The 13,188-nt window shown below is 40.5% G+C and overlaps 1 protein-coding gene across 1 annotated transcript; it reads left to right on the forward strand.

Moving 5' to 3' along the window:
* LOC308079426 (ubiquitin-conjugating enzyme E2 N-like) lies at positions 1-11,024 on the forward strand. Its single transcript, XM_080420902.1, has 4 exons — positions 1-120; positions 4,696-4,942; positions 5,393-5,533; positions 6,832-11,024. The coding sequence occupies exons 1-4, from the start codon at positions 91-93 to the stop codon at positions 6,876-6,878; spliced, it is 465 nt and encodes a 154-aa protein (XP_080277028.1). The 5' UTR covers positions 1-90; the 3' UTR covers positions 6,879-11,024.
* Positions 11,025-13,188: the final 2,164 nt, after the last annotated feature.

A 13,188-nucleotide genomic window follows, 5' to 3' on the forward strand; every position in this document is an offset into this window, starting at 1 on the left:
GCCCCGTCTACTCAGTTCAGTCAATCCAACCTGAAGAAGAAGAAGATTCTCTCCAAGCCAAAGGATAGAAAACATAAAGCTGATATCAAGATGGCTGGCTTGCCCCGAAGGATTATAAAGGTAAACCTTGTGCCTCATCATGGTGTGTTATCTGACGACATTAAGCCCCGTGGCGATTGTTTGTGTTGTGTTTCACACAGTGTAGCGTTGGTTGTTGCCAGCTAGCGTGATGCTTGTTATCAGGCTAGCTGTTAGCCACTCACCACCACCTACTGGGACTCCCTCTTTCCTTGGTGTTTCGCCCAGGTGGGCGTGGTTATATGACTAAATCTTAACCTTAAAACCACGCCCACCTGGGTGAAACACCGTGAAAAGAGCGAGTCCAACCACCAACTGAACTATATCCTGCTACTGGTTACCAGTGTTGCCATGTCCGCTTATTATAAGCGACTTAGGGCTTGTTTTTCTGTCAAGTTGCTTGTAAATATCGGTGGGTTAGTTGCAGGTTGCGTTTTTTTGGGCGTGTTTCTAAAACAGGGGTTTACAACGTTTTCTAGGCTAAGGACCCCTTAGCTGAGAGTGGTTAAGCAGGGACCCCCACTATATATTGTATAACATTATTTAGGAGATTACACCTTTTTCATAGATTGCATAGACGGATATCTTCATAGACTTGTTTGACAGCACTGTCATCAGTGTTGGATTCATGTCAATGTGTATTTTCAGATAGTTATCCCATCAAGACCACCCATATACCAGATTTAATTTGTATTTGACAATATCTACAAGCTCTACAAGCTTGTAGATCTGCCATTTTCAAATATCTGACGCATATATGCGTCCGATGCGTACGAAAATCGGTTTAAAGTGCTCATGTGGCCTAATCTACTCGCTTCTTTTGGGCTTGTTTTTATAGACCTGGTTGCTTGTTTCTCTCGCATAATCTGGCAACGCTACTGGTTACTTCCGCTCACTCCCTTCATTATGTGCACACATCTATCTTACATAGAAATACATGCATGTTGTTTTATGTTAGCTTATGTGTTTGTGTGTGAAATAAGCATAGACTGGTTTGGAGATGTGTATTATTGGCTCGCAAACTCACATAACAATTGTTGCTAGCTGTATTTTGCACACACACACTAGCCAACCATAAGTGAAATAATAACCAATATCAGCAGTGGTGTAAAAGTAACTAAGTAAGTATATTTACTCAAATACTGTACATAAAGTACAAATTTCAGTACTTTTACTTCTACTCCACTTCACTTCATCTCAGAGGCAAATATTATACTTTTACGCCGCTACAAGTATTTGAAAACTTAAGTTAATTGTAACTAAAGTTTTCAAATAATTGTAGTGGAGTAAAAGTATAACATTTGCCTCTGAGATGTAGTGGAGTAGAAGTAAAAGTACTGAAAATTGAAAATACTCCAGTAAAGTAAAAAGAATACCTCCAAATTGTACTTAAGTACAGTACTTGAGTAAATGTACTGAGTTACTTTACACCACTGCAGGCCCCAAAAGGAGTGCACCCTTATCAGTTCCTTTACCCCCAGGCCAAGATGTCTTTAGTTTTACAAGCAACTTGGTCATTGGATCAGCAGGTTTAAACAAGAATGTGTTTTCCTTGTAGGAGGCTAATAGTATAGGTATGATATCTATTAAATCTATTTCTGTAGTGTACAACTGAGTGCACCTGCTAAAAACATGTGTCATCCTTCAGATTCCTCTGTCTGCTGTTTTCTTTAGACTGATTTATTTTAATTGTTTGCTAATTGACCCCCCCCCCCCCCCCTAAAGTATAGTTTGCCACCCTTTAATTAGTGAAAGGGGAATTTATTACTTTTTATTATGTTAATATTCACAGTATGACGTCACAGAGGGTACGTTTGATTCAATGCAACATTGTTTCTGTAATGGCAAGCTCACCTCTTTTTATATAATGAGCTGAAGTCAAACATCCTTGCATGTTTGATGAATGAATAATGTTATCAACTGAAACCTAATAACAATGACCACAACTTAATTGTTTCGTCCCTATTTAACCCCCTTATAGTCATTATGCCAATTCCCGAACTCCCCACACAACTTAAGTTTAGAATGTTACGTCGTATTGTCAGCACAAGAGAGAGATTGACATCAAGTAGGTGATTGTGTGTGAATCTGAGCCACTCTTGTGTTTTGTTTAACCCATTAAGACCGGGGAACGCGTCTTGTGTCATTTTTAGATTTCTTTGGCTATTCAAATAATAGCAGATATACAAGCTCATAGCGCAGCACAGTGCTATGAGCTTGTAGATCTGTTATTTTTTGAAAAATCGTATAAACGTACAGGGCCGTGTTAATGTCAGAATGGGCCCTAGGCAAAGGCCAATTTTCAGACCCCCCCCCCCCCCCGTGCATATGCGCGCGCTGAGCGTGCGCGCGAAAATTTTCGGTTTTATACCGGGTTTATTGCTTCTTTGGGTGTTTTTGTTACATTAATTTGGTTAATTTGGTTAATTCTGTACTGTAGTTTGTCTTTCAGTATTGTCTTTCAAAAAAAAAAAAAAAAAAAGTTTTTTTTTTTTTTTTTTTCCATTGGTGCATTTTTGGTCCCCCCCCCCGACAGGACATAGGCATTTGCCTACATTGCCTGTGCATAAAAACGGCCCTGTAAACGTATGTTTTTGGCCGTGGGCCCCATCTGAAAATATTTTGTTCCAGGGACCCCCCAGGAGCAAAGTTTTGAGTTACAAATGTTCGCTTTAAAGATATATTCAAAGATTTGAACAAATCTTCCACAATGTAAAAAAAAATAGCAGATCTACACGCTCATAGAGCGGCACTCGGTGCCGCGCTATGAGCTTGCATATCTGTGATTTTTGAATAGCCAAATAAATCTAAAAGGACACAGATGCGTTCCCAGATTGAATAGGTTAATGGCCAGAGACCCCTGAAAACCCCTTAGCTGAGAGAGAGATGAAGCAGGAACCCCTCCCCACTACATGTTGTATAAAACTGTGTTGCAGATTAAAACCTTTTCATAGATTTCATTGATGGTTTCTTAGACTTGTTTGACAGCACTGTCATCAGTGTATGTTGGACTCATGTTCATGTGTATTTTCAGACATTTAACCACAGTAAATACTTAGTAAACTTGACCTTTCACTCTGTACTTGGTCTGCTCTTTTCCCCCCTCCTCTACACCAAACCTCTTTGCCAAAAATAGGCTGCGAGGCGTTGTGAGCTTGTAGGTCTTCTATGTTGGGCTAAAGTTCTCCTCAAAATAGGGATTCTAGGGTTCAAGTGGTTAATGGGGGGAAAAAAGGTATCCTGTCACATAAAGATTTGGTGGAACCCCCTGTAGTAACTCTGAGGACCCCCTGTTGAAGACCCATGGCTTAGTGCATTGGTTCTCAAAGTGGGGTCCGGGGACCCCCAGGGGTACTTGAGGGGATACCAGGGGGTCCCCAGCTAAATGATTTCTAGGAACCAAATGGACCCTTATGGGTCTGTAACTCTGAGAGTGTACAAATGGAACCAAATGGACCCTAACGGGTCCATTTGGTTCCATTTGTACACTCTCAGAGTTAAATTAACATTGATTTTACAATATGAATTGGGGTCCCAGAGATATAAATGCCATTAAATGGGGTCCGTAGCCTAATGCATGTCAAACTGGGGGGGTCCTTAAATTAAAATGGTTGAGCACCATTTTAGAGCCATAAAAATCTTCTCTTATGGGGGTCCCTGGCTTATCTTTTCAAATGGGGGTCCGCGGGCTAATAAGTGTCAATTTGGGGGTCCTTGACATGAAAAAGATTGAGAACCCATGGCTTAGTGGGTAGAGTGGCCGTGTGGTAATCAGGTTCACCTCCTGGCCCCGGACTATGTGTCGGAAGTGTCCCTGAGCAAGATGCATAAGTCTAACCCCTAACTATATCAATATAAATGCATCTGTTGAAAAGATGCGGAAATAGACCACAAACCAATGTTGATTTTGACGACAAATTTTGATTTAGTTTTAGTCATAGCCTTTATTTGACAGGACATTAGGCTGACAGGAAATGGGGAGAGAGATGGGGTTGGGTGACACGCAGCAAAGGTCGTCGATTGGGGAGTCCAACCCGCGACATGCTGTCAGGCTGGATTACCAGCCTAAGGTGCCCAGACGGTTACGCCAACCGTCCGGGCCTAGTCATAGTCTTTTGAATACAATTGCATTTAATTTTAGTCATATAAGATCTACCGTTGATTTAGTTGGGCGGGCCTTGATGGCGTCGTAATGGCTGATTTTACACTTGGTTGCATGCTGAAAATAGCCGATCTACAAGCTCACAATTGTGAGCTTGTAGATCTGCTATTTTCAAAGCGCAACACCCGAGCGCAACCAAACATGAAATGACTTGTCTTTTAGTTCTACTAGATCTCTTCCCCACTCGTCCCTCACTAACATTTTAGTCTAGTTTTTATTTGTTGACGAAATTTTCAGTATATTTAGTCTTAGTTTTAGTCATCGTAGCTTGGTTTTTGTTTCTATTTTGTTTTCTTCAGTGAAAAAAGGTAGTCGATTAACGTTTTCCGTCATAGTTTGAGTCGACGAAATCAACACTGCTACAAATGCACCCCTCAGAACTAATAAGGTATTAAAAACAACCCAAAAAAAGCCTCCCATTGATTCTCTCCTTTTCCCACACACGCACTGGTCAGGAGACACAGCGGTTGATGGCAGAGCCTGTGCCAGGAATCAAAGCGGAGCCGGACGAAGGGAACGCGCGGTACTTCCATGTGGTCATCGCCGGGCCCCAGGACTCCCCTTTTGAAGGAGGCACCTTCAAACTGGAACTGTTCCTACCAGAAGAGTACCCCATGGCAGCTCCCAAAGTGCGATTCATGACCAAAATCTACCACCCCAATGTTGACAAGCTGGGGAGAATATGCTTAGACATTTTGAAAGGTAGGAATATGTTATTTGTCAGTTTGCGTGGGAAGTGCTAGACAGCATTTAAAAGCAAAATTATTTTCCCTCTTATAGATGGCTAGACTCCCTGCAGAACCATGCAGAGCCACATCGTAAAAACATTAACATTTACGTTTATTACTTATGTACTTATATTGAATCACAGTAATTCAATAATCACATTATCACAATATACTGTATATTGATGACACCCTATAGATCAATATAATATCGTATCAGGAGGTTTCTGCCAATTACTGTCACTATGATTCTCTTTAGCACCCATGTACTGGTGCGGCTACTTCCAACTCCTATTGGAGTACATCAGTTGAAATGGGACAGAATACAGTGTTAACAGGCATACTGTACCATACCATTATACTATGACACTGTGACAGTGAATCTTGTTTCATATCTTGTAGTTGACATCCTTTTCCCATTCTCCAGATAAGTGGTCTCCAGCCCTGCAGATCCGTACAGTGTTGCTATCCATACAGGCGTTATTAAGTGCTCCAAACCCAGACGACCCACTGGCCAATGACGTGGCAGAGCAGTGGAAGTCAAACGAAGCCCAAGCCATCGAGACAGGTGGGCATGGGTTCAGTATTGTCTCTTTGTGATTATTTTGTTCGTGGCTACTCATGCAACGAGTTTGTCACTGAATCTCTATTTTCATTCACGAGGTTTGGTAACAACTTTTTCTTTCTACAGATTTGAGTTTACTGGAACCGGTCAATAATATAATCAAATTGATCTGAACTCCAGCAGTACAAAAGTAGCATTGACGTTTTGAGTCAAGCAGTGAAAGACAAGTGAATGCCTGCCATGGCTGACAGGTGGCTTTGTTGGTATCCCATGTGGGGACACAGTTCAATTGTTTCCTAGATTATATTTCTTAAGATGTTATGACTCTTTGCTGTCCTTTTATTCAGTCACAATGGCTGGGCTTGTCCCCCAAACCAAATTTGGAAATGCCACGAGATATTTAATCTGAGGTCGTTCAGTTCAAAATCAAGGGAAATGTTTATGAATGGTATTTCTGTACGCTGTATGAAGTTGTCAAAACGCTGGGGCCTGCTTGTTTTTGTTATGCAACATTTAAATGATTTATAATGCGGATACATGTTTGCTTCAACGTCCTTAATTGGTTTCAGAAAATTCTGTAATGTTTGGTTAGGAGTTGGTTTACGAGTTATTAAGTGTGTTGACAATCTACAGACACTGCCGCAGAATGAGCTTGTTCCCACATCAAGTTCTAATGTTGACTAAATATTCCACTGGGATCCTGGGGGCTATGTTGGTTAGTTAGAGTGCCGATCCCCGAATCACAACACATCTCACTCCGTATACTGCTACTGACAAATTAAATTCCTCGTCCAGTTTTCTGTTCTCTAGTGTAAAGCACTGAGCTACTGTCTTTAAGCTATGGTCTAGGAGTAGTGAAGAGCTCCCTCTAAGCTGCACAAATGTGTAACCTCATTCAGCTCTTCAGTGTGGTTTGCATGACAGAGATGGCCACAGATAAAATAGAGTTTGGCATTGTTGTGGAATGGAGCAAATTTACAACAAAATCTCTGCCCATGTTATCATTCAGAATAAAGCACCCGCGGGAATCTGATTATGCGACTGAGGGCCTGTGGGCATTTTACGGGAATATATATCTCCAACTAGAATCCCCACGTTATGGACGTTTCTCTTCCTTAATGTCTACACAGTGACTCGACAAATTGCTCCGATTTGAACTTTAAAGCAATATTGTTGCTCTGGGTATTGATGAGTCCATATCAAAGTTATCCACCTCCTCTTTCACAACCAATACCCCCTCCACCAAACCCATCAACACCTTCACCACAACCTCTGTCTTTCTTCCTCTCTTCTCCCGCCAGCCCGGAAATGGACCAGGCTCTATGCAGAGAACAACATGGAGGTATAGAGGATGAGAAGGCGAGGCGTCTGAATGTTGCTCCGTAACAATGTATTCCTCCTACTCTGTCAAGATGGCCTCTTCCCTTCACTCGCTTTTAATGAACTCAACAACTACAACAACGACCGCAGCTGCAGCATAAAGAAATGAAATGACGCAAGTCCAAATCTAGTCAGTAAGAAAAGATCACAATATTTACTGCTACAAGCCTCTTGTTGACTTATGTTCCTTACCCCCCCCCCCCAAAGACATGTTAGCTCTTTGTTAGTCTTTGTCCCGTCTCACTGTATGGAAAAGGAAATATGGGACTGAGGCTGATGACCTCCCCACTAGACTTTTTATGAACGGATCTGTTGAAACAACACAAGATGTGCTGTTGCTAGCTTAGCACATACTGTGTGTTTAGAAATGTACATGGCGTTAGTGCTGCTTTAATGCAGCATATTGTGTCATTTTCCAATACATCAGTATGTGTTTTATTATGCCGTCATCTCATTTTTAAGAACGTATGGATGTCTTTTCCCCACTAGAGGAAGCTGGTGGCTTGAGAAGTCGAAATAGTGAACACCCCACTTTGGAGCAAATTAGCTGTGAGGTCTACTTACTGCTGTGATGAGATTAGTAACAGTTTCACGTGTGTGTTTCTGATATTTATGGCGTTTGCTGCAGTGCATGCCAACGCTTTAGCTGACTGTAGTGGGACAGGTTAGCGTTCATACAGTATGAGCTTACTTTGCATTGTTCTGAAAGCTCTGTAGCATGCTTAGCATTGAACACACATGCAAGAAGTGAAGTTGCTTCCAGTCACACCATTGTACTGTGGTACCTTGGATACAAAAGCTCTTATTGCCAAAATGTTGGCCTGTTCTTTTAACGGGGTGCCATATACAATATTAATACCGTAACCTGAACCCAGAATCAGCCCTTTGTTTCAGACCCATTTCATTGTTTAACCAGTGGCTCAATTCAGGCTCAAACAATGTTGTAGAACTGAGGGGATTGACCATATTCACACGGCTGTCATTTTGCACGGCTGCGTCACACTCGGGTGGGGTTATGGTCAACCGAGTGCCTCTCCCCATAGTAATATATCTTTTGTTATTCTGAGGCAGATTAACATTCTATTATTTTGCGGTCCTGTGCATCAAACCTGAGGAAAGAAGTCTAGATATACAAAGCTTGATTTATGTTTAAACATCAAAGCCTTAAATCCATGAATGGGCTATGAACTAGAAAATCCAACAGAATACAAACAAGGGAAAGAGAAATATTTCAAACCCGTAAATGTCCAGTATGCCAATGAAGCAGTGCTGCTTGGCCACAGAGGTCAAAGTTGATACGATCCACAATCCAGCTGAAGTGTTTGGCGTAGATGTAGCATCTACATGGCACTTAAGTACAGTGTCAGCACTGTCAGCTGGCATATTAATGGCGCTATAATTGTACAACTCTCCTAGCTATTTGCAATTAAGTGAATCTTTTGAATGAATGTACTGATCTTAACGAGCTGTTCTGTTATTCCTGTACAGCAGTGTTGAGGCAATTTCTAGAGCAGTGGTTCCAAAAGCCTTTTCAGTTTGAGTAACAAAAGAGAAATTTGGTGTCACCCTGGGACCCAAACTTACAAAAATACATGATGAATTAATCACTGAAGCGCTATTTAAAAATAGTTACAATATACAAGCTCAAAGTGTGACAACTTTATTTGTACTTGTCTGTTACTTTGTCCCTGCTGTCGTACATTAGGTGACATTAGTTGTTTAGGTCCCTTGCATTCATTCTTCTCAGTTCTACACAAGTGCAAGTGGAGTTTTGTTTGAGTCCATATGGATTATTGCGCCACTGGGGGTCTCTTTCTACAAGCCTTGATGGAGTACCGAAGTCCTGACATCAAAACTATGCCCCCTGAATCACACAAGTGTTTCCCCATTAAAAAATCCCATTATTATTTTTTAAAATCATTATTACATAATATAAGAACTGTTTTCCAAAAATAAATAAATTAGTTTTGGCATTTTACTCATAATGGCAAAGCATCAACTGACGTCGTAAAAGTACTAATTTATCCAAAGAGTAAAAAAATGAAAGGCCGCCAAAAAAAAATCGACTACAATGTTAAGGCTTAGAAATGACCTAAGGACTACATATCCCATTGCACGTGTGGCCACCACCTTGAACCACCAGTGCACATAATTAGTGTCACGTCGAGTTGTATTGGATAGTAGTGTTGTCAGTTCAAACTAACTAAATAACACACACTGAAAACAAATGTCACGAATCTTAGAATGTTTTGGCGGAGCGTGACGTGCTTCAGTGGGGAGCGTCAATCACTTGATTACCTAATGTAGTTTTTCAGTGCTACCTCTGGGTTTGCCTCCGAATCAATTCAATTTTCTCCAAACACAGGATATCAAATATAAATAAATATCAAAAGATATAGAGCCACCTCCGGTGTTGCCATTCCGGACGGAATGGCAACACTTTTGTTTTTATTATTATTTTTGGAACAGAGTTCTTATGTAATGTGAATTACAAAAACGTCTATGGGACTTTTGAATGGGAAGACACTTCTGTAATCGAGGGTGCGTGGTTTTGATGTCAGATCTTCTGCACTCTATTAGACTAGGGAGGGTGGGGGGGGTGTTTGTGAATTAGCTCAAACACTGTCTGTTGTCTGTTTTATTTTCAGTTTGACTTTATAAAAAATAATAAACGTAAAAAAAAAAAAAACCTGCATGTACCACAACTAAACCAAGATCAAAGCAGTTAACACAAGTTGGCTGGTTTATAGTTGAAGGTGAGGTCTTAGGGTTTAAAGGGAAGGTTCCAAATTTTTAGAAGCCAGACTGATAGTCTCTAATCAAGAGCAATATAAGTATTCATGCTAAATATTTTCTTTATGGAAACACCCCCAAAAAAGAGAGAACAATCACAAGATTGTGAGAGATGCAACTTCAGACATCTACCCTTTGACACAAGAACGTTTTCTCTGCTGTCTAGTGTCTATAAGTGGATCTTGATTAGTTAACAATAGGCCTTTTAAAAATACAAACCTTCCCTTTTAGAAATTGTGAATGTGGAAAGACAGAGATGCTGACTTTTCTCTAAACGGATATCTTGACATTTTACATGTATTTTCCTTCACCGGTCACATTGCATTGCAGGACCACAGTTTCGACAGCTGACCGTCAGCTTTCCTAAAATGCCTTATTATGCATTGTTAGCACCTGTCATTAACCACTGAAGCCATATTCAAAAAGTTTCGAAAATAGGTTATCTACAAGTTCACAACACGCTGTGAGCTTGTAGATCAGCTATTTTTGAAAATGATTGAAATTTATAGATTTTTTAAAAACAAAATGCATACTTTCCCCACAAACTAGTCTAGTGATTAAAAAAACAAAACAGATTAAGATTCAAGCTGTTTTAGTGACATTTGAGTGTAGGGTTTGTGGGAGGTGCAGACTATGACTTGAAATGAGGTGTAAAAAAAACAAACAACTTGTGGCTCTGTAGCCTAGAATCTTCTAAGATAATGTTCTCCACTGTATGACCTGTCTGTGTGGAGGACTTTGTGTTGTTGTTTTAGTAAAACTATTTTTGTTAAGCGTTGGGTTTCCTTCATTTGATTTGTGCAGTCGTATTCCACAGATCTCACTTTTGCTTTTTGTTTTTTTTTGGTTCATACCCTGATAACTGTTTTACTGATTGCTTTACAATGGCCTTATTCCTGTGTGGTATTTCGGACACTAACCCACGAGTGTATGTACGCATTAATACTGTCTGTATTGTTATATTACTAAATTGCCCTATCGTATAATTAACTTAGTGTGTGTGTGTGTGTGTGTGTGTGTGTGTGTGTGTGTGTGTGTGTTTGTGCAGACAACATTAAGGTACCTCTTATATTAGTACTACGACAGTATTGTTATGTACTTATAACTTTTCTACAGCGTAATACACAAGGGGTAAAGCCATCGTGAGGCAAACTGTTACATTAATCAAGTCCGTTTAATTTATTGTTTCCTCAAAGGACTTCATGGGTTGAATAATCAAAGCCAATCACTGGAATTTCAAGTAATCTCAGATGATCAAGTTAGAGCCGCATCTGAGCAATCGGCCACCCGTGTGAAGAAAAAATAAAATCAATTTAATCAGCTGAAGAGTTCTGTTGGTGATTTCGGTACATTTGCATAAATGGCTCTTCAAACACTCTGTAAATAAACTGAGTTGAGTAAGTAAAGGTTCTTGTTGTGTATATTTTAGGTGTTCTGTTAGGTTAAAGATGACTATTTGTATTGCATAAGAATGTTATGTAATTGTTACTGGATCAAATCCAGCTGTTTAATAACTTATTACTACACTTTTCATCCCCCAGCAACAGGATATTATGTCATTATACTTATTATGTTATCTAGGCCAGGCCAGGGTTTCTCAACCTATGGGTCAGGGACTAAAAAGTAGGTTGTCCTGACGGTGGTCATGGGTTTTCCCCTTCTTCACCAATGTCTTTGCCAAAAATAGCGGATCAGCTTGTAGAGCTGCTATTTTGGGGGTGAACGTTCCTCCCATAATAGTGATGCTGGGGTTCAAGTGGTTAATAAATAAGACATCCTAAAAGGACTTTAAGTGAGTACTGGTGATCTTTTAAAACACACTCACCGCCAAAGGGGAGAATTCTCCCCTTTGCAGTCAATGGTGTTTACCGCCAAAGGGGAGAATTCTCCCCTTTGCAGTCAATGGTGTTTACCGCCAAAGGGGAGAATTCTCCCATTTTTTGTCTTTTTTTTAAGATTTTGTTTTTAAATTTCTAAAATGTTTCTCTAATTTGAGTATATATTTTTTTTCGTTATTCACAACGAATTAAGAGAGAACGCGATCCGAAAAAATATTCAATTTTTTTCTATAAAAAAACATTAAAAACGCTGGCAGTGGGTGAGTACATTATGAATAAATTCTGGCACTCAATGTGTTAAACTAGACAGTGATTCTCAACCTAAAGGACCCCCAGTTTAATATGCATTAGGCCCCCATTTGACACAATTCTTTATCTTTGGACCCAATCTACACTTTAACATCCTTAGTGATTTAACTCAGAGTGTAAAAATGTGATTCCATTTGTACACTCAGACCTGTAAGGATCCATGTGGACCCCCTGTTGGTCCCCGGACTCGACGTTGAAGGTCCATGATTGGTCAATTCATAATGTCTGTCATACTTTTTACACCGTGGCTTACTGTTAGTGTGCGGGGCGCGCCACAATAAGCCGAGTGGTTAAAGTGCGTACCACATAAGCTTTAATGATGCCTGACAGTGAGTCCACAGTTCAATTCCCACTCCGGCCAGACCATTTTCCGCATGTCCCTCCCCTACTCTCTCACCTTGTTTCCTGTCTAATCTCCACTGCTATCAATAAGGGCCCAAAAAAAAGAATAAGTAAGAAATTTGGTGCTGATTATTTGGTACAGCGGTTTGCAAGATTAGCTCCGGACACAGATAATCACACGCAGAGACTGTCCGTCTGTGTCCACTGCCAGTGGGCCACAGAAGTTACCTTTTTTGGAATACTAACTTTATAATGGAAGTCAATGTTTCTCCGAGCGGGCTGAAACCGTGTCCAAATTTGGAGTCATAAGTCATAGACGACTGACTTCACAAATGACTGACCTCACTCACAGGCTCGTCAGAAGAAGTCTGAGATCCATTCTGTTCCCATGCGGATCCCCAGATCCACATTATTTCATTGTTCATTTTTTGTCTTTTATGGGGTGGTCCTTAACCACTTTTCAGTAGCTGTGCCCCAGACGTTAAGATATCTCATCATCTCATCTGTCTAATCATATTGCTACTGTGAGACAGACGACATTGTTCTAGTTGTAAGAAGTGTTTCCCTGCTTTCCTCTCTAGTGTTGCCACTAGATGGCACTGTAAGCATTGTAGATGGCACTGTAAGCATTGTAGTTCCTCATGACAAGTGCATTCTTGTGAGCTGCATCATATGACCAAACGGATTCATGAGGCCAACTGGTTGTTTTTCCCTTATTTTCTCTTCTCTGACATGGACCTTGCTGCAGTCATCTTGGGAATATTTATAGATTGACACATGGACTGCACTGTGCCTTCCTGTTGGACACATTTTATTTCCCTTTACTTCTGTACACAACTACGATGACGCAGGACTTATGACAACACAACACACAAAAAGTACTACATTTATTCAGATGAACCCCATCAACACACTCACACATGCATATACACACTCTCTCTCTCACACACACACGCAACACTCTCTCTCTCACACACACGCAACACTCTCTCTCTC

This window comes from Gymnoscopelus braueri (assembly GCF_963280865.1).
Source record: "Gymnoscopelus braueri genome assembly, chromosome: 23".
Classification (NCBI taxonomy): domain Eukaryota; kingdom Metazoa; phylum Chordata; class Actinopteri; order Myctophiformes; family Myctophidae; genus Gymnoscopelus; species Gymnoscopelus braueri.